Genomic DNA, 22136 nt, shown 5'->3' with positions numbered 1-22136 from the left:
GCTCACAGCATTAGTTGAAACCTATAAAGGAAAGGCAACAGCATGAAAAATGATGATGATGATAGTTATGATGAAGATCAGAGGGTGAACCTAAGAGGAAAATGGAACTAGACATAAATATTATGGAAACCAGACTTTTTACAGGAAGCCCTTTAGAATCTCCTTTGAGAAGCCTTCTCTGATCCCTTTTCCCTAGTAGAGTGTCATTTATATTATTGTTATATGTAATAGTTGTTTGTGCTTATGTTGTCTCCCTAATAGACAATGAATTAAATGTCCTTATGTGAAGGTCTAATGTAAACTCTTTATCTCTTCCAGATTAGGACTGGGATTTGCATACAATAAATACTTGATATATGTTTGCTAAATTATTGAACACTTTTCCATTGGGTCCTCCAATATATGCATCCAATTACAAGGAATTATAGAAGAAAAGTAAAAGAGATATTTGGATAGATATGGTAAGTTTCTAAGCTAGATCACCTCATGATTTACAACAGGCCACCTGTAGCTCCTAAGGGGCGACCCTAAGCACCAGATTAAAAAGAAATACCTACCTGGTCAAGAGTTCTCTAAGGAATAAGATTTCAATCTCCTGCTGGTCAAAATACCACCTATTAGACACAGTAGTTTTGAAGGGAGAAAGAACTATGAATAGCCCCTGGTGGACACTGACCTTCTGGCAGGGGCTGGGAATAAGGAACCCGCTGTCTCTCCAAGAGATCCAAATAACCATAGTCTGTGACCTTCAAAACAAAACGCCCATCCACAACACAGTTGCGAGACTTGAGGGAACCATGGGGAAACCCTCGATGGTGGAGATACCGGACACCCTGGAGGATAAGGAGAAGATGCTCCCCTATAATTTGCTGTAGAGCTGACACAGAACCTTCAAGTCCAGAATGTCTCACACCCTCATTTAATGGTAGAGTCTCAAGGAGGGGTTATAGCAGTTTGGAATAACAATATTTTTGATTGATGGAAAACTTATGATCTAGAATATCAAAACTATAAGGATCCTTAGACCCAAGAATTTCAGAGTTAAAAGGAACCTTAAAGCATAGATTATCAAAATTTGAGGAGACTTTAGAAACTAGAATGTTAGAATTAAAAAAAACCTTGAAAAATTGTCAGAGCTGGCAGTGGCCTTAACACAGAATGTCAGAAGGAACCTGAGATCATAGAATATCGCAGATGAAAGTGACCTTCCAGACCATTCAGAGACAACCACTTCCTTTTACAGGTGAGAGAACTGAGGCATAGAAGCTAAATTTAGTGCCAGAACCCTGAGTAGAACAGGTGTTCTGACTTCCATTTTATCTAGGGTCCTTCCCTATTGAGAAGATTATACTTATAAAAAATGCATTGTATTCATGGTGAAAAGACCTGATTTTGGATCTTTGCTCTACCAAGATATGTGGGGCTTTCCAAAGGAATTAAGAATTTATTGATTTTTCAGAATTTCTGGGTTGATGCAGAAGCTCTATTCTTTGGACAGATAAGGACAGCAAATAAGTTATCTGCTCATATGTCAAAATAAGGTCTATTTTTTAAAAGAACCAAATACTAAATATGAATGAACTCTCATAGTATGCTCCTGATGAATTGCTAGGGATATGACATTTCTAAGAGTACAAACTCTTAATGTGACAAAGTCACATTAACTTTGATAATCTTAATAGGCAAAATAATGCAACACATAAACATAAACATTCTATAAATAAATGGTCTGATTTATAAAAGAAACACATTAGAAAAATGGGCTATGTGATCAAAGTAAAAGCAAACAGACAGTAGATTCCTACAAAATTAGAATTTCAAGAAGAAAAGTTCTGGATGGAAATTTTCTCCAGTCAATCTCTGAAACTGCATAAAGGACCTCAAAATTATTCTGGATAATCCTTACAATGTAGCTACCATCTAGAAATCATTCATAAGTACTGAATTTTCCCCAGGGCCTAGCCATTTAAAACCTTTAAAAGTATGGTTAATTCATTTACTCAGTTTATTCATATTATTCCCTTATTGACTCAGTCAAAGGTATCTTTTAGTATTCACAAAGAAACCAAGGAATTCATGCATCCTTTTCAGTTTAATATCTCATTAATGTCCTATGACTATATTCTGCACCTTTCTTTACCACATTAACTTGGGGGGGGGGGTAGAAGAATATTCCCTTGTATATAAATAAATGATCAGAGCTAACCATTATTCATCATCTTGTTTTCATGACCACAAACACCTAAAGAATTGCTTCCCTTACTTTAATCAAATCCATCAGGAGGGATGACTTGAAAGTCCAGTCAAGCCTCAGGGCCTCATTTTTCAGCAAATCCTCCAAACTGCCTCTGCAACAGTGCTCAAACACAATGGCAGAAACACCCAGATCAGTAAAGAATCCCAGGCAGAGACCCACATTCTCATGTCTCAGATCCCTCATCTGTAGAAGAGAAGAGAAAACATAAAATATACTGGTGGGAAGCAATGAGGGTTCTCTTATCCTGATGAGTATAACAGGAAACTGAGGACTTCTCAGAATAATAACTGCTCCCACTCTTTTCAATTGTGAGGAATTATGTGGTTTCTCATAAAATTATTAACTAAGGTAGATTGAACCTATAATCTAAATTTAGTTTATGAAGGTCTGATGGGTTTGGGAAAATGAAATAGAATGCTCTTACTAGCTCAAATAAACAGTTGTAAACCTTGTAAAACTGACCACCATAAACCCATAAACTTAGGAAAACACACCTGCAAACAGTTGTAAACCCCGTGAAACTGACCACCATAAAATTTAGGTCAACCATATGGGTCTGACTAGAATTTAGCAAACCTGTGCTATTTCCAAGCACTAAGGAAGGTAGTGAGAATTAACCAGATAAGGGAAGGGGGTATGTGTCATAGATTCTTGTGATTTGTGACTATATAATTGCCTTTGATTTCTGTGGGAGTCGACCTCCCTTTACTGGAGAACTCCAGTGAATGGATTGTCTGTTTCTCGTGAGATCCTAATAAAACTTCTATTCGTCACTTTGAGATATCTCTGAGTATTTTTGAATTGGGTTTGGCATACCACACACTGAGTATCTTAGAATGCCAGAACTGTAACGGTTTTGGAGATCCTCTAGTAGTAAAGGCCTAGGGGTTGTAAGACATTTTAGAAATGTTCTAAATCAATTCTATCCCATCTCCTTCAGCAAGACTGCCCCCTTGTCAACCCTACTCTCTCACTTATCTTTAATTTCTTCCTGTCTACTGTCTGCCTTTCAAAGGCCCACAAACATGCCCATGTTTCTCCCACATCTTCTCATATCTCTCCTCCTTTATATAGTTAAACTCTTTTAAAACACTATCTATAACATGTATCTCTAACTTATTTACTCCCATTTTCTTCTTAATTTTCTATATTCTGGCTTTCCACCTCATCATTCTATTGAAACTTCTTTCTCCAACTTTACTAATGATATCTTAATTACCCCAAACCCTTCATTTCATCTCTTTACTGCACAGACAAAACAATTGGGAAACATAAATGGAAAACCACATAGCAAATTCATGAGAGAACCAAGACTCTTTTGACTTTTAGAACCTTTCCATTATACCACATTACCTTTTATTCAAGAATTTGAATAAATTGGGAACATAGAAGACTTTCTCCAATTCTTGCTGATTGGTTCATCTTTATGTATAGAGAGGGTAGATCTAAAATGCTCTTTGAAGGGCACCACCAATTTCTGTTATTCTTTCCTTCATCTATATTCTACAATTTTCCATTCACTCATATCTGAAAGCTATTATTAATTATTCATTCATTTGTTGTAATCATTTCTTTTTCTGAATAATATGTTTTGAAATATAAAATTCCCCTGTGAATGAAGATACTTCTTTTCTCCTCTGATAAGAGAATTGAGACAGCAGGAGAGCTTAAAGATCTCGATATGGCCTTGGGTGAATGGAAGAAAGGGTAGATAAAACGAGGAAGTGGAGGCACTGAATTCATCATTTTGCCACATCAAGTTTTCTGATTGGCTGATCCTCCTTGCTGACTATGTTGGTTTTTTTCTTGACATTTTTCTGGCTTTCTTTCTCTGAGACCCTCATGGAATGCCATGTGGCTACAGTTATGTCATTTGTAGGGAGTAAAAATCCCAGTATTTAAAGGACAGATAATACAATATATATTTTGTTCCAATGCGACAAGCATTTACTAAGCACTTACTTGAGTATCTCCACTTACCCCTTTTCATTTTCTTCTCTTCCCATTCATCCATACACAAACCAGGAGCCTGCATCTCTATATATCCAGTAACAAGTCAAGTCCCTGGATACTTTTAATAGATGTTTACTGAATGCTTATTGAACATACATTATGAACACTGGGACTGGAATCATTGAAGCTATAGAGATGAAAAATCCATGGTTCCTGCCTTCAAAGAATTTAGAATATATCTGATTAACTAAAATACAAAATGCTATCATGAGGGAGAAAGGTGGTAATAATGGTATAAGTAATAATCTTGATAATGGTAATGACAACCATCATTATGATGGTGACTATAATGGTGTTTATGGTGTTATTGGTGATGATATTTATGGAAAGTGGTAATTGTGATGATGATATTGATGATAGTGATAGTAATATTTATGTTATCAGTGATGGTGCTCATATTGGTAAGGTGCTGACAATAATGTTGATAGTAGTGGCCACTGTGCTATTGCTTTTCACCCTGTACCACTTATCACTTAGGGTCTTTTCAACCTATAACTGTCATACCTACATTTCAATATTTCTGCCATGCCTGCCCCCTTCTCCCATAGGTAAACTCCTTTGGGGACCTACATTTTGGAGATGAATCTAGGATAGTCATACATAATTTTCTTTATTCTCTTTGTGATTGTACTTTGATTTCTCTAAGCTTAACTACTGTGTCCCTATATGTATATTTTCTCTCCCAACTCCCAGTTTTTCAGCTCCCTTTTTGTGTTGTTTATCCCCCTTCCCTATTTAAATGTAAGCTCCTTGAGGGCACTGTTCCTTTTTTTGTTTGTGCTTAGCACAATGCCTGCCATCATGAGCATTTATCAAATACTTGTTTTATTGTCTGTTGCTTAATAAAAATATGAGTAATAATGGTGGGAGTGATGTTGACCATAAAATCTATAACTGCACATATGATCATATTGGTTATATCAGATTGAAGTTAAAAAGAAAAAAATTTGTAGGAATAAATATATAATCCAACACTTGGATTTTTAAAAATCATCTGAGACAGCTGGTAGCACAATAGATAGAATGAGGGGACTAGAGCCAGGAATATTTGAATTTAAATTCAATCTCAGATACTTGTTTCTTCAACTGTAAAATGGGGACCAATAACAGCACCTACCTCCCAGGATTGTTGTGAGGATCAAATGATGTATTTGTAAAAGTGCTAGGCATATAGTGGTACAATACACACACACACACACGTATGTATGTACGTATGTATGTTTAATCAGGATATAGTAGCAGAAAGCAGTTTATGTGGGGGAAAAAACCCAAACACATGAATAATAGGTAGGGAGATGCAAGCTCAATGTATAAATAGCATGCAGAAAATGGCAGAGCATTCAGACCTAGGGAAGTGACCAGCCTATTGTTCTCTATGTTGGGTAATCCCTATGCCATGACCCACTGCATCCTGGGCCATCATCAAGTGCCTTGACTTTTGTTTTTCCATTGGACTTTGATGACTCAGAAGAGAAAGTGAGGTTAATGATTTTGCGCAAGTTTGCCTTACTTAAATCAAATTCACATGCAAGTCAAGATATCAGCCTATGATGTCAATGGTCCTCTTTAAGAACAAAAAATGAACAACTCTACCCTTAGGGAGTATGGAGCCACATTTTAGGAGTGACATTGACACACTGAAACATGTTCAAAGGAAAGCACAAAAAATGACTGGATCATGAATGACTTTAGACAAGGCCTTATTAAAATCAGTCGAAGACCTGAGAACAATTAGAATGTAGAAAAGAAGATATGAAGGAGATGTATTCAGTTTAAATATTTGAATTGATGCCTTGTGGAAGAGGAATTTGATTTTTTTTTATGATTAGCTCCAAAAAGTAGATCTAGGAACAACAGGGTAGGTTAATTTTGTAAGATGGATTTGATGGAATATAGAGAACATTTTTTTTTTAATAATTAGAACTTACCAAAAATGAGATTGGAGCATTCTTCATTTCAGGTTTAGATAGTGGTAGTGAGCTTCCATCACTGGAAGCTTTAAAGTAGAAACTGGTTGGGCATTTATCCAGGATGTTGTAGTGAGATATCTGCTTTATGTACCTAGTATATCCCTATTGTCCTTTCTAGCTCTGGGTACTCTAACTTTTTTATTCTCTGATAAAGATAAGAGTTATAATGAGATTGACTATATGGTAATGATGATGGAGGATAATGGGTGATTATTGCAATCTCAGTGTTGCTGATGCTAATGATAGGAATAGTGATGAAGGTAGTGGTGAGGGTACCATAGCATTACAGAGTCATAGAACTTTCATGTTCATTAATATCTTAGGATTACTAGTCCTTAATTAATTACTTAGTCCAAATCTCATTTTAGAGACAAATAAAATGAAGTCCTCAAAGAAAAACCGAAAACAAAGTTAGAATTCAAGCCCAGATATTCTGACTTTAAATACAGCACCCTGTGAAGGTGATAGTGATGATAACGTTCATAGAAATACTATTTTTCATGGAGCTAAGAATAGGGACTAGATCTGTAATTTTTTTTAAATTAGAGAATTCTCAAATGGGGAAACTTTCTGTACCAATATAGACTATCACCTTTTATGAAACTTATAATCTTAGAAAGTTGTCTAGACATCTATCCCAAGGAGGTCATTGATAAGAAGATAGTCTCCATATTCATTAACATAGTTACAGCAGCAATTTTTGTGGTAGCAAAGAAGTATTCATCATACAAAGAAGCATGAAAAGATCTATATGAACTGAATCAGAATGAAGCAGAGCCAGGAAACCACATACATAGTAACTACAACAATGTAATGAAAAGAACAGACACAAAATGACTAATATGGAAAATTGCAACAATCTTGACTATACAAAAAAGACATCTCTCACTGTTTTGTGAAAGTACTAGATCCAGATCCAAAGGATAAAAAATTGTGTATATTTGCAAACATTTTTTCAAGGCTAGGTCTCTTTATCCCAAGGAGGCTTGAAGTTCAAGAAGCTATTCATAGTTCTGATCAAATTCTGATAGCTAGAAGATCCTAGACCTGCTTTGTTTCCTACTGAACTAGTTCTTTTGTCCTTGGACAATCTGGTAGCCCACCATTTCTGGAGGTTCATCATATTGGTACTAAACTTAGCATGGACACCTGATTGTTTAAGCCCACTATAGCTTAGAACTCCTGAACCTAAGAAATTCACTAGCCTCAGTCTTCTGGATTGCAAGGAATACATGCTTTACTTTTCAGAATTTTTCAGGGTATTGATTGATTTTGCTGATTTTTTTGGTTGTTTCTCTTTTTCTTTTTTCACTTCTAAAAATATCATTAAGAAATGACTTTCTAGAAGAAGGAAGAGGGAGGAACTCTAGGATAAGTTTTTAAATATAAAAATCATAAGATATCATTAAAATTTAAAACTTTTAAAAATAGAAAAGAGAGTTGTCTAAAGCACTGAGATCCTAAATGAATTGTCCAGTGTCACAGAGATGAAATGTGACATCAGTGAGACTTTGAACCTGGGTTTTTCTGACTTCAAGACTAGTACTATGACCTCTACAAGGTAGCAGAAAGATGATGGTGGCTATAGTTTATAGACTAAACCTTCTGGTATGAGTAGGGCTTTCTTAATGAAAAGGAAACTAGCAAGTTTCTGAAACTACGGTTGTACCTCAGCAAGAGTTCCCTTTACACACAGGGATCATGCACACATATGAACATGCACACACATACATGCACATATGATATGACCAAGAGTTTAGTCTTTCCTGAGCATTATTTCCCTATCCCTGCTCTTCCCCCTCCCACATTATGCCAGAGGAGTGCGCTTCCTCAATGTACCTTTTTCAGTAGCTTCACAGAACTCTGACGGAGCTCAGAGGATGTTCCAGTCTTGAACTTCTTCAGCCAAACCCAGTCTCCCTGTTGACAGAGTAGCATAGCTCATCAGGCCCAATCTTCCCAAAGAAATGTCCTGCCTGGGGACTCAGGCCTTGGGCTAGTGGGTTCTGATCAGGACTGCTGGCATTCAAAGTGTCTTCAAAAACATTGTTATCACATATGCAATCATTACCCAGGATAGCTAACTTTCTTGTGATGAGCCTTGGGGAATCATCCTACCTTGTTCAATCTCCCCTATCCCTCATATGCCATCTGTGATCAGATCTTGTCATCTGTACTTCCACATTATTTCTATATACTTCTCTCTTTCCACTCACCTTGCAAATCCCTAGGAATTGCAAGGAAACCTTGGAGTTCATTGAAGTGTTGAGGAGTGATATGGACAGGCCAGTGACAGGAAAATCATTTTGGCAGCTAAGTGGAAGATGGACTGGACTGCAGAGAACTCTGAGACAGGCAAAGCAATCAGCAGGCCATTATAATAGTCCAAGCATGAAGTGATAAAATCCTGAACTAGGTTAGTACAAGAGAGAATGTTGAGTGGAGGGAGTTGCCCCTCCCCACTCTATCACACCTGGACACCCCCCCCCCCCCCCCCCCCCCCCGCAAATGGAGATTGGTTTTAGCCAGAACAACTCAAAGTCTGTGAGCTGTATCAGTGACTAAAGGATTTATACTAATAAGATCATTGATTCTTGAAGTATTATTATCCTAATATTGAGGCAGCTAATTCGTGCAGTGAATAGAGTACTGATAGTTATAATCCAGCCTTAGACACTTACTAGCTGTGGGACACTGGGCAAGTCATTTAATATTTGTATGTCTCAGTTTCCTCATCTGTAAAATGGAGATAATAGTAATATCTACCTCATTGGGTTGTAATGAAACATTATTTGTAAAGCACTTAGTTTAAAGCCTCTCACATAGTACGTAGTTAATAAATATTTATTTCTTTACTTCCTCCCTAATGATCAATACTTAAAAGCTTTATGACTCTAGGCAAATCATTTCACCTGACTGAGACTCAATTTCCTCATCTGTGAAATGGCAATAATAATGTATGTAGTACCTACCTCCCAGAACTCTAGAGAGACTCTAAGTGTCTTGCTTATCCAATGTTCTCCTTAATGGACTGGTGATGGGAGGCCTCACCTGGTACAAGGCCATGTTGGAAGATTCTGGTGTGGCTGGGAGGGCCCTCCCTGGAGACTGGACATCTGAGCTAAGACTCTTGACATCTGAGGGATTCCGGGAATTGCTGAGGGTATCCAAAGTGAGTTTCTGGGAAAGGGTCAGAATCAACCTCTCAGGACAACTGGGGTAATAGCCATAACCCCCTCCCCAACCCTCACCACAAGAGGCCCCGTGTGAGCTACGGAGTTTACCCGCTGGTTCAGTGGAGGATGAGTGAAGGTGAGGTCTACCATAGTCAGTATAACCTTGTTGGGCCCTCCTCCAGGCTGGAACTGCAGAGTCCTGAATGTGGGAGAGACATTCCAGCTGAAAGATTCTGTTTTCTATAATCTAAGATTCCTTTCAGTTCTGATATTTTGTTTTTTATGGGCCCCTTCCAGCTCTGATATTCTATATTCTGAATTTCTTTCCAATTCTAACATGCTATGTCCTATGGCCCATTTCAGTTCTAAGATTCTATTTTCTAAGGTTACTTCTAACTTTAATATTCTATATTTTAAGATCGCTTCAAGTTCTGAAATTCCATGTTCTATATTCTAATCCTCTACCATCTGTGTTCTAAGGTTCCTTTCAGTCTTAACAGTATGTGTTCTCATTCTCCATTCTAAGATCTCTAAAAATCTCTAACTGTTCTAAGATCCCTTATAGTCTTGACATGTATAAATCAATGAGGCAAATGTTGAGGGGAATGAAAGGGGGATGTTTAGAAAGGAATCATCTTTACATGCAAGGTCTTGGTTTTATTTGAGAATTCTTACCTCATAAGGTAAATGAGACCCAGGCCTCCAAGCACTAAGGTAGACAATGATATCACAGCCAGGAGGGGAATCAAGGACCACCCATCTGCAGAGGGAGCAGAAAACAAAGATGCCATTTGGTGTATCCATGGAGAGTATCCATGAGAATACAGAGCTCAAAAAATATGGGGTTTGGGAAGAGTTATTTGGGCCTGGGTCTGCAGGTCATTTGTTGTCCTATGAATAGCCCTGATAAAATAGCTATTGTGAAGCACATTGCCTTGGGAGTCAAGAGATAATGGATTCTGGATTATTCATTGGATAATATATTCATACTAATTTAATGTGTAACCTTGTTAATGCACTGTACTAGTCCTAGGAGCAGAAAGCAGAGCAAAGAGAAACTATTTCTTTCAGACTCTATTTCTACCTGCAGACTATTCATTCATACCTGGACCAGCCTAGCTGTCTCTCAGGGTTTCTAAAGGGGCTAGTTGAAATGAGACTGACATGGAAGAAATGAGGCTTTTCTTCCCTTTACCAGTTTTTTTCACATCTTGAGGGTATATGGCTTGCTCAGCACCACTTCCAGATAAGATAACATCTAGAACCCACAGAAAGGAAGAGGGTTAAAAATCCCTGCTTTGTCATGGAAACCAAGGAATCAGAGAAAAAGTAAGTGCATAAAGTGTGGGGCTTAGAATTAGAAAGATTCTGGGTTCACTTTCCTCCTTTGATATTATTAGCTAGGTAATCACTGGTAAATCACATAACCTGAGTTTCAGGAAACTCCCTAAGACTGTAAGGGACCAATAGGTCAGACCTTAATATATAGACATATAACCTGGCTAATGTTGTGGGAATAAACAAGAGGAAGGTGGGTAAAAGCTGGGGCCAACTCAGTGAAGGGAACTGTGGCCTAGTGAGAAAAGTTCCGAGATTTGGTGACAGGAGACCTAAATTCAAATTCTCCTGATTCCTCTTACAAGCTGTGTGACTTGACCTACTGTTACCCTTGCATTTCCTACTTTACAGATGCAAATCAAAAGATCAGTATCAACGTTCTTTGTTAATCCCTCACCAAAGACTAGGGCTATTCTTGAGGGATTTAGCTAAGCATCAGCTAGCCCTTTGACCAGTCAAGAATCACATCCCAATAGAAAAGTGAAAATCTTTGATTGAGTTCTCTTAAGGCTGGGTGTACTTTCCTTACAGTAGTAAGGTGTGGGGCTGACTGAGCGTTATGGGGATGGTGGAGACAATCAACCCTTTAAACAATTGTCCCTTCCCCATTGAAGAATTCATAGAGTTTACATGTGAGAGTTTAGAGAAATCAGAATATATTATTGTGTTGTAATATATCATGATATATTATTATATTATAATGTAATATAATATAAAATAGCTGCCTTGGGGAAAGGGAAAGGGAAAGCAGGGAGTTTTATAAGATTGTGAATCAGAAATGTGTGGCAAAAAGCATTAAGCCTTGGGGAACTCTACATTAATAAAAAAGCTATACAGAATTTAGTCTCCAAGGGATCTGGTTGTTTCTGGAAATGTCTTCCACTGTAACCACTTGCAGGGATTAAGAACAAATTTTCTGGTCAGTAGATCTGTCTTATGTGTTGGAGCTGGGAAAATTCCTTTTAACAGAGACCATTGTACCAAAACTAGAAAAGCTTTTAGAAAAATAGAATACTAAATCTGGAAAGAACCTTAAAATACAGAAGGTTAAAACCAGAAGGGTCTTTGGGAGTGTATAACATAGAATGTCAGAGCTGGAAAGAACCTTAAGATGTAAAGAGGATTATGAATACAAGGCTGAAATTTTCATCAGGAAGACCTGAGTTGTCAAAATAGAAAACTTTGATTATATCAAATTGAAAAGTTTTTGTACAAACAAAACTAATGCAGGCAAGATTAGAAGGGAAACAATAAACTGGGAAAACGTTTTTACAGTCAAAGGTTCTGATAAAGGCCTCATTTCCAAAATATAGAAAGAATTGACTCTAATTTATAAGAAATCAAGCCATTTTCAAATTGATAAATGGTCAAAGGATATGAACAGACAATTTTCAGATGATGAAATTGAAATGATTACCACTCATATGAAAAAGTGTTCCAAATCACTATTGATCAGAGAAATGCAAATTAAGACAACTCTGAGATACCACTACACACCTGTCAGATTGGCTAGAATGACAGGGAAAGATAATGCAGAATGTTGGAGGGGATGTGGGAAAACAGGGACACTGATACATTGTTAGTGGAATTGTGAACACATCCAGCCATTCTGGAGAGCAATTTGGAACTATGCCCAAAAAGTTATCAAACTGTGCATACTCTTTGATCCAGCAGTGTTTCTACTGGGCTTATATTTATATGTAAAAATGTTTGTGGCAGCCCTTTTTGTAGTGGCCAGAAACTGGAAACTGAGTGGATGCCCATCAATTGGAGAATGGTTGGGTGAATTATGGTATATGAATGTTATGGAATATTATTGTTCTGTAAGAAATGACCAGCAGGATGAATAGAGAGGATTGGCGAGACTTACATGAACTGATGCTGAGTGAAATGAGCAGAACCAGGAGATCATTATATAGCTCAACAACAATACTATATGAAGATGTATTCTGATGGAAGTGGATTTCTTCGACAAAGAGAAGATCTAACTCAGTTTCAATTGATCAATGATGAACAGAAGTAGCTACACCCAAAGAAAGAATACTAGGAAATGAATGTAAACTGCTTGCATTTTTGTTCTTCTTCCCGAGTTATTTATACCTTCTAAATCCAATTCACTCTGTGCAACGAGAGAACTGTTCGGTTCTGCATACATATATTGTATCTAGGATATACTATGACCTATTTAACATGTATAGGATTGCTTGCCATCTGGAGGAGGGGGTGGAGGGAGGGAGGGGAAAAATCGGAACAGAAGTGAGTGCAAGGGATAGTGTTGTAAAAAATTACCCTGGCATGGGTTCTGTCTATAAAAAGTTATTAAAAAAAAAAAGGAAGACCTGAATTGGAATCACATCTCAGATACTAACTAACTATAAGACCCTGGGCAAGTCAATTGATTCAGTTTGCTCATCTATAAAATGAGTACAATAACAGCACCTACATCACAGCTTTGTTGTGGATCAAATGAGATGACACAAATAAAGCGTTTACAACACCTCAGTGTGCTATAAAAATGCCAGTTGTATTTCTTTAGTCTTTGGAAAATATTCTATATTTGAGGCACTTGAGAGATTCTATCTTACAGATGAGAAAAGTGAGGCTCAAAGATGATATTATCTAAAGCACTTTGAAAACTTTACTGTTACATGCGTGCCAATTATTCTTGTCATTATGATGCCATTCTCATGCTCTTCAATGTGATTCAGAGAGAAACATCCCAGGGACAGATTATTATTCCACCATTATGCTTAAATTAAGGTTCTATGAATTATTATACAGGGGAAGAACAAACAAATGCTTTTTTATAATTACATAAAAGTATTAGGCTGTAAGTATGTCATGTGTAGGTTCTTTGGGAGGCATCCTATGCTTGGTACACTCCAATAGTCCACAAGATTACAGGACTGAGAAGCATCTTATCATTTCCCCATGTGATTTTGATTTCCCCTTCTAGGTCTCAACATACATTTTGAAAGTTTTTTTTCCTCCTCTCTTCTAATACCTTGAAGCTTAGGTATTAAATCTCCTTGGTATTTATTTTTCAAATTGCTCTTCTTTTCTGGATTAATGTTATCTCCCATTGTGGGCAACAGTTCAGTTAGTGAGGATTATTATTAAATGGGGGTGAGAAGGTCACATGTGAACTAAGGTCACATGGCTAATAGTTAGCCAATACTTGAATCTTGATCTTCTGCTACCTAGACCAGTTTTCTTTTTATTTCATTCCATATTCTAGGACTTGACAAGAGCCTCCAACATGTTAAAAAATACTCTGAAGAGAATTTTGCCCAAGATTCTCCCCCTGCTTCCCTTCATATCTTCCAGGAAGCCTTTCCAATTGTCCCAAGTCCAGAAGGAGGAATTTCTAGTGTGAACCTTGTAGTCCTTTTCATGACCTTTTCTGAGACCCTTATCATACTGCCATGGGCACTAATTATTTGTCTCTCTATAGTGTATTCCCTAAAGGCAGGACCTCTGTTTTATCTATTTTTTCCACATAGGTTCCACATAGAACCTTCACATAGAAAGAACCATGATCCTGCAGAAAGCATGTCCTCAGAAAATATCTGTTGAATAAATTCACTCAATACTCTTCTTAGTGATGAAAAGAAAAATCCCCAACCAGACCATGTCAAATATTAAGGAAAGAAGGATCTCAGAAGCTATGAACATAATCTGCCTTCGTTTCTCTGTACCTTTTCATCAACTTGATTAGTTACACCATTCTACATGAAGAAAAATCCCCTCAGTGGAAAGATTTGGTTGGGTCCCAGGAAGAGTTTTCTAAACCCTAGAGATCTCAACCCAAATGCCGTTATTCCACTATTATAGTATCAATCTATTTTCCTTCTTTGATCTCTTTGAGGTCAAGGTATAGGTGTGGTATGCTGCTTAGTCAAAGGCTTTATCACCATTAATTTGGGGTATAACTCCAAATTGCTTTCTAGAATGTTTGGGCTCACTCACAGCTCTATTAATAGACATTAATATGCTTATGTGCTTGTTTTCCTACATTTTTGCCAATCTGATGGGCATGAGGTGGAACGTCATAATTGCTTTAATTTGCATTTCTGTAATTATTACTGACTTGAAGCATTTTTTCACATGACTATAAATATCCTGAGTTTCTTCCCTTAAGAAGTTCCTGTTCATATTCTTGGACCATTTATTTTTTGCAGAATGGAGGGATCTTGGATTTTGAAAGGCCCTTTTTCATTTTCCAAAGTCTCCTACACATGCTAATGTCCCTGGTAAAAGTTGTAGCCTGGAGCTCATCATGATCAATTAAGTTTTTAAAGATCAGTCGCAACCATCACAGAGCAGAAATGAAACCCACGATTAGGATCAAGGAATAGAAAGAAAGAGAAGGAAGTTAATCTTTAGCAATAACTTGGGTCTGCCCATGCTTGGCTTTTCAAAAGATGTTATGCACCCCTCATCTTTTACAGAGGTTGAAGACTAGGTGTCTAGGACATTGGCTATGCTAACAGAACTGGGTGTGTATGTGTGTTTATGTGTGCATATACACATATGCATGCATACACACACACACACACACACACACACACATAGATATATATATATATATATAGATATATATATTTGTATCTGTACTTAATTGTAACCCTTTTGGGGAGGGGATGAGAAGCAAGGGGGAAGAAAGAATAAAGTTTTTTTAAAAAATACACAGAAAGAACAAAAGAAAACATATAAGGAAGAAAAGAAAAGATGGCCAGTTATGAAAACCATGTGTAGTATTTATTATATAGGCTTTCTTGAAATGGAAATTTATTGCTTTATATTTTGAATCCTCTCAGGTTCTGCTGTACACATCGCTGTTTCTTCTTTTTCTATTTCATATTTATTTTAAATTAAATAATTAAAAAAAGAAAAAACAATTGTTTACTGAACTAATGTTTCTGAGTAGAGGGGAGAGATATATTTAGAAATCAAAATGATATAAAAACAAAAATCAATTAAAAACATTTTAAAATAATGTTGGTCTGACTATAATCCACTTCTTTCTTCCTGAAGAGGATTCTATATGACTCCTAATCAATAATGTTGTTGAGTGTATATCTCTATTTTTTTTATTTTAAAGATTAGACTATAACCTACATTCAGATGCGGTCTATATTTTGATTAATACAGGATTTTTCTTTCTTAGAATTCTCAATAATTCTCATTGAATAAGAAAATTAATTACCTCCGGTACATAGAGTATCTGGATCAAACCAACAGTTGGAATCAGGGGGAGGGGATATTCCTTGTGGAAAGTGAATAGGTCTTCCCAGTGATTGCACTGATAGAGTGGACATGTCCAGCAAATGGGTTGGAATAAGCTGATTTTTCTGACCATCTGTATCTAAGATTACATAGCGGGCCAACCTATTTCCTCTCTCATCTGTCTGGATCCTCTGGCTAAAACCAGCTAGGTCCAGAGACATAATGTGATCCCGAAGATGGTTTCCTGAGAGCTGACCCCCTTGTTTCTTAGAGTGATTCAGAGCATTGGCCAGAAGAAAGATGGCATCATAGATGGTCCCAAAGAGTGGAGACACCTGTAGGATCAAAGGCAGTATTATTTGTTCAGCGTATAATAAGAAAATTTCCCCTGACTTAGGCTGCTCAAAAATCTAGGGATACAAACCTTTTGTATTCATTGTCACAGCTTTAATACCATTAATTTCTCTAAATATTCTTTTTGGCTGGTTTGATCTGATTTCATCATAAAGATTATTAGGACCAACAGGACCATTCTCCCAATCTCCATCACTATTATTGCTATTACAACGATAATCCGCATCATCACCATCCATATCATCATTAATATCATCAGATCATTATCATCACTAATACTCATAGTGTAATTATCACCATCATCATTAATACCCATCACTAAAAAACATCATTATTAATACCCATACATATTTCCAGCATCACCAATCATAGAATTATTACCATCTATGGTACCTATAGACATTATCATCACCATCATCATCACAATACATCATTACAATGTATTGTAATCATCATTATGATCATGCTCACCACCACCACTACTGACGTTTATTATGGTTACCATGGCCTCTACCATGTAATCAATAGCCATCATCTTTATCACCACTGGCACCATTATTGTCATCATCACTTTTGCCAGAACTATCATCATAGCATCTGTGCTTCCATCACCACCATATCCTTACTGCCACTTAATGATGGCTATGACCACCATTATCATCTTTATCATGTCATCATCTTTACCATCTCTACTCTATCATCAAATTTTGCCAATGAGACAATTGTAAAAAGTACTTAGGACAGTGCCTGGTCCATAGTAGTACTATATAAATGTTTATTCTTTTTAATTCTTCCCTTTCTCTCTTCCCAGACTCTTCCCAAGCCCTTGCCCCTAAATCCATGTTCCAATCTCTAATATGAAAAAGAACTAAGTATATCCCTGTATCTTTTTCATAGAGAGTTAGTATTTTTTACATAAATGTGATCAATGACAACATCAGATAAACCAAATTTAGGGAAAATAAAATTCCACCCTTTCTCTTTTCATTACAAAAATAACATTAGAAATCTCACTCCTCATTCTCATGCTCCATTTCATACTCTTCCTTCCTTTCCAACAGCCTAGTAAGACAGAGACAGAGGCAAATCAATTACCAAGCAAGCAGGCAAGCAAATAGAGACACATAGGGAAAGAAGAGAGAGACAGACAGACAGAGAGAGACAGAGAGAGACAGACAGACAGAGAGAGACACAGAGACACAGAGAGACACAGAGACACAGAGATAGAGAGACAGACTGAGAGAGGCAGAGACAGAGACAGAGAGAGATAGAGAACGAGACAGAGACAGAGAGACAGAGACAAAGAGAAAGAGATGATGATGATGATGATGATGATGATAATGAAATCTGGAGAGAGGAAATAATGGGGGGAACACAGCTAAAGAGACAAAAAAACATATTCCCACCAAAAAGGCATAGGGATAAAAAGTAGGACTTATGATTTTAATAGTGTAGAGAAATCCAAAAAAAAAAAAAAAAGAAAGAAAAGAAATTCCCTCCACCAATGCATATCAGTACCATCTCTCCAGTTTATATTTTAAAGGAATCACTTAGTTTTAGAGCATTGAAAGGTTAAGTTACTTGTCCAAGATCACACAGGCAAAATTTATGAAAGATAGGAACCAACCCAGGTCTTCCTAGTTGCAAAGAGAGCCCTTAATCAAAGAAAAAAGAAAAAAAAATACTATCCTCAGGAAGGCCTAAAAAAGGAAGGAGGGGCAGAAGAAGGCAGAGGAGAAAGAGGAGGAAGAAGAGAAAGAAGAGGAGGAAGAGGAGGAGAAGGGGGGAGAAGGAGGAGAAAAAGAAGAAGAAGAAAGAGAAGGAAAAGGAGGAAGGAGGGATAAAAGAGTTAACATGCCAAATAGCACATATGCTGTCAAGTCACATATAGGTGTACACACACATACTGTTAATTTTAGAGTTTTGAGGTGTGTGGCTAGATGGTGGGGAGCAGAGGGATCTTCTGCCCCACCATATTGTTACTTAACCACCATAAGTTGGGACTGACTTGTTCAGGCTCTGTGTTGGCAGTGATTTCCCCACTCTTCCTGGCAGCTGAGAAGGCTCCATCGAAGTCAGTTGTACCAGATTCCAGACTGATAGTCAACACGGCATCATAAGCTTCCTGAAGGCCACCAGCATCCCTCAGCACTGGGTAGGACCGGTTGCGATAGGGCGTCCCATAAAGCAGCGCATCATAAGGGATGAAGACATACCTGCCATCCGTCAGGCCAAGTGCATGAGCTTGGGCAAGCAAGACTTCCTGCTCAGAACCACCAACAAGAAGTGAGTGCATGCACATTACCACCACTGCAAAGCAAACAGGTGAAAGAGTGTTAGACCCAAGATCCCCACAGACCCAGGGTAATGATCCAAGAAGAAAGAAAACAACAGCAGCAGAAGTATTATGGAGGTTTCTTCTCAGGAAGTGGTTGGATTAAATCCAAGAATGGAGTTTGTAGACTTCTAATACAGTCCTGGACATACCATGAGTATAGTATGTAATCTTAGCAAAGACCTTTCCCCAATTTTGGTTGTTTTCTCCTCTATAAAATAATGGGTTGGAATTAATGATGTCTAAACTTAATTAATTGGTTAATAGCATCATATCATCCTAGATCTTAGAGTCACAGAGTGTTCAAAGAATATAGAATCCAACCTGTATTTTTGATCAGGAATCTCTTCTATGGCATCCCTAAAACAAATTATACCCAGCCTCCACTGCTGATACTCCTCCAATGAAAGAAAATTCTCTAACTCCTGAGCCAATTCATCCCTCTTTTGTTGTTGTTCAGTCATTTCAGTCATGTCCAATTCTTCATGATCTCATTTGGGGATTTTTGACAAAGATACATTTTACAGATGAGGAAACTGAGGCAAACAAGGTGAAGTCATACAAGTAGTAAGTATCTGAAGCCAGATTTGAACTCAGGAAGATGAATCTTCCTGACTCCACACCAACTCTATCCATTGAACCAACTGACTGCCCCCATCCCTCTTTTGAGGAAGCACCAAATTTGGAGAAGTAATCATCTATTTGACTATAATTTCCTCTCATTATGCTGGCTTCTCCTTTCTAGGATCAAGCGGAAGAAGTGCTATCCCTCTTACATAAATAACAATTTCAGTTTTGGAAGCTAGTCATAATCCCTTTTCATCTCTTTTTCCAAATATACCCAGTTCTTTCAGCTTATCACTGAATGCCCAGCTCTTCCCTTGTGGTCCTGTCATCTTGGTGTAGGCTTTCATCATTTCATGTCTAGACCATTACAATAACCTGCTAGTAAGTCTCCAGGTCACCCTCCATTCAGCTGTCAAACTGATCTTCCTAAAACTGATCTAACCATGTCACCATTTGTTCAATAAAGTGTTCATATCACCTCTAAAATAAAGCATAAAATCCTCTATTTGGCCTTTAAAACCCTTCATGTTTGTAAAAGGATCCAACCATTCTAGAGAGCAATTTGGAAATAAAATTAAAGGGCTATTAAACTGTGCATATCTTTTGAGACAACAATACCACTACTAGATCTGTATCCCAAAAAGATCATAAAAAATGGGGAAAGGATCCATATGTGCAAAAATATTCATAGAAGCTCTTTTTATGGTGGCAAAGAATTAGAAATTGAGAGAATGCCTATCAGCTGGGGAATAGCTGGATAAGTTATGGTATATAAATATAATGGAATATTATTGTGCTATAAGAAATTATGAACAAGTACATTTCAGAAAAACCTGGACTTATGTGAACTGATGCTGAGTGAAGTGAGCAGAACCAGAAGAACATCATACACAGTAACAGCAACATTGTGTGATGATCAACTGCAATAGATTTAGCACTTCTCAGAAATACAATGATCCAAGACAATTTCACTAGACTCATGATGGAAAATGCTGACTACATCCAAAGGAAGGCTATGGAGTCTTAATGTAAATTGAAACTTTCTAATTTTTTTGGTTTGTTTCTAGTGGTTTTTCTTTTTGGTCTGAGTCTTTCATAATGTAACTAATGTAGAAATATATTTAACATGATTGTACCTGCACTATATAAAGAGACCCAAAGGTCTTGGAGAGGGGAAAGGAAGGAAGAACCATCTCTGGAAGATTTTAGCTTGCCTAATAACTGTCTTGAAACATGGTGCCCAGAATTGGGCACAACACTTCAGATGTGAACTATGAGAGAACAATTAGATAATCACCTTCCGTATTCAAAACACTATGCTTTTGTTCTTTAATATGGCCTTTAGGCTTCCATATTGCAGTGGGTATTGAGAAAACTAAAACAGGTCTTTGGCTGGTATTTCTCCATCTAGAATTTGTGTAGTTGATTTTTTTAACCCAAGTGGAGGACTTAACATTTATTCCCTTTAAATTTCATCCAGTTATATTCACTCTAATTTCTAGGCTATCAAAATCTTTTAAACTAGTTTTTCTATTATCTAACATATTAACCTTCTTATATCATTCACCAAAGTGACAGGTAACCCATTAATGTCATCAAATCATTAATTAACATGTTGATTGAAGAACCAAGTGATTGGGACACTCCACTAGTATTCCATACTGACTTCAACCCATGATTGTGTAGTCTCTGACTTCAGTCATTCAACATATTCTGCATTCCCCTAACCATGCTATCATCTAGACTACATTGGAATATTGAGGAAGACAGTCCATGTCTGATTAAGTTTGGAGGATATTTACCTCCACCTCAAAAGAAAGAATAACATTTATGCAATGGAGGGAGGGAACAGGATGTAACCTTACTTACCCTTCAACCTACTTGTATCTTGAAGCTGCTTCAGGGCTCTAATAGCTCCCTGGCCTCCAGGCCCCAGAGAGGTTACTGGCCCCACAGGCAGTCCATGAGTCCTGAGGGCTGAGATAACCTGTTGGGCTGTGTCTACCCAGACATCTTGATGGGAGGAAATGACAGCCACATGAGCCCAGCCAAAGTGCCTCAGGACAGCCAATAGGACCTGGATGGTGGACGGCAAAGTGGGGACCAACGTGCCTCCTGATTCTGGGGCTCCACATGCCCAGGAGAAAAGGGCTTTGCCCCAGTTCTGGCCCAGGAGTGCTGCTGCTGGGCAGTAGCCAGGATTGGAAGGCCCCACAAAGGTAGACACAGCACTTCTATAGGAGAGGAAAGTAGCCAGAGACTGGGCAGTATTGCAGCCCTCCTCAAGGATCACATAATCCAATCGAGTGCTCAGCTCCAACAAGAACTCTCTTTTGGCTCGTGTGATGGCTAGGTGGGCAGCCACATGGGGGAGTGCTTTGGTGAAGAGGAGGTCACACTCCCATGGACCCAGCACCCCCACAGTGAAAGACTCCTCATCCTGTGTTGAGTTGGGGCTCAGAGGAGCCCCTAGGAGGAGACAGCATAGCATGACACTGAGTAGCACCAGCCAAGGGGCCCTCAGAAAGCTGAAGGGAAAACCCCATACAAGTCTGGGAAGCCATAGCCACAGGCTATTGTACACCAGGCAAAGAAGGTCCAGAATCTTTCCATTCAGAAAATCCCAGAGGGAGGCTTCAGGTATCATAGTTCTCCATGGTCCTGGGGAAAGTAACAGAAAGCAAGGTCAAGGTCATTCTTATGTCCACCTTCCCATCCATACCCAGCTTTGACTCAAGCAGGAAGAAAATTGTCATCAAATTTTAGAATCTTTGATGCAGAATTTCAAAGTAACTAGTCCAGACTGTACTTAAACAAGAATCCCTGCAATATCCATTCATGTAAGCCTTTCTATGCTTATTCTGTTTTCTTCATGTTTGTAGTTTTTTCTGTTTGTT

The 22136-nt window shown here is 37.8% G+C and overlaps 1 protein-coding gene across 1 annotated transcript in view; it reads right to left on the bottom strand.

Annotated features, from left to right (window-relative positions):
* Nucleotides 1-21886, bottom strand: part of LOC100932093 (olfactory guanylyl cyclase GC-D-like) — a 62700-nt gene extending 40814 nt beyond the window's left edge. The window contains exons 1-9 of the mRNA XM_031961410.1: nt 21109-21886; nt 18346-18647; nt 15964-16318; nt 10092-10176; nt 9525-9615; nt 9292-9420; nt 8080-8160; nt 2264-2440; nt 677-833 (exon numbers count right to left, since the gene is read on the bottom strand). Of these exons, the coding sequence (XP_031817270.1) occupies nt 677-833; nt 2264-2440; nt 8080-8160; nt 9292-9420; nt 9525-9615; nt 10092-10176; nt 15964-16318; nt 18346-18647; nt 21109-21886 (2155 nt within the window). The remainder of the gene's footprint in view (nt 1-676; nt 834-2263; nt 2441-8079; nt 8161-9291; nt 9421-9524; nt 9616-10091; nt 10177-15963; nt 16319-18345; nt 18648-21108) is intronic.
* Between the last annotated feature and the right edge of the window lie 250 nt (nt 21887-22136).

The sequence above is a fragment of the Sarcophilus harrisii genome, chromosome 3 (assembly GCF_902635505.1).
Source record: "Sarcophilus harrisii chromosome 3, mSarHar1.11, whole genome shotgun sequence".
In the NCBI taxonomy this organism is placed as follows: Eukaryota; Metazoa; Chordata; class Mammalia; order Dasyuromorphia; family Dasyuridae; genus Sarcophilus; species Sarcophilus harrisii.
The sequence above is the reverse complement of the archived record's forward strand: the minus strand, read 5'-3'. Positions and strand labels throughout refer to the sequence as shown.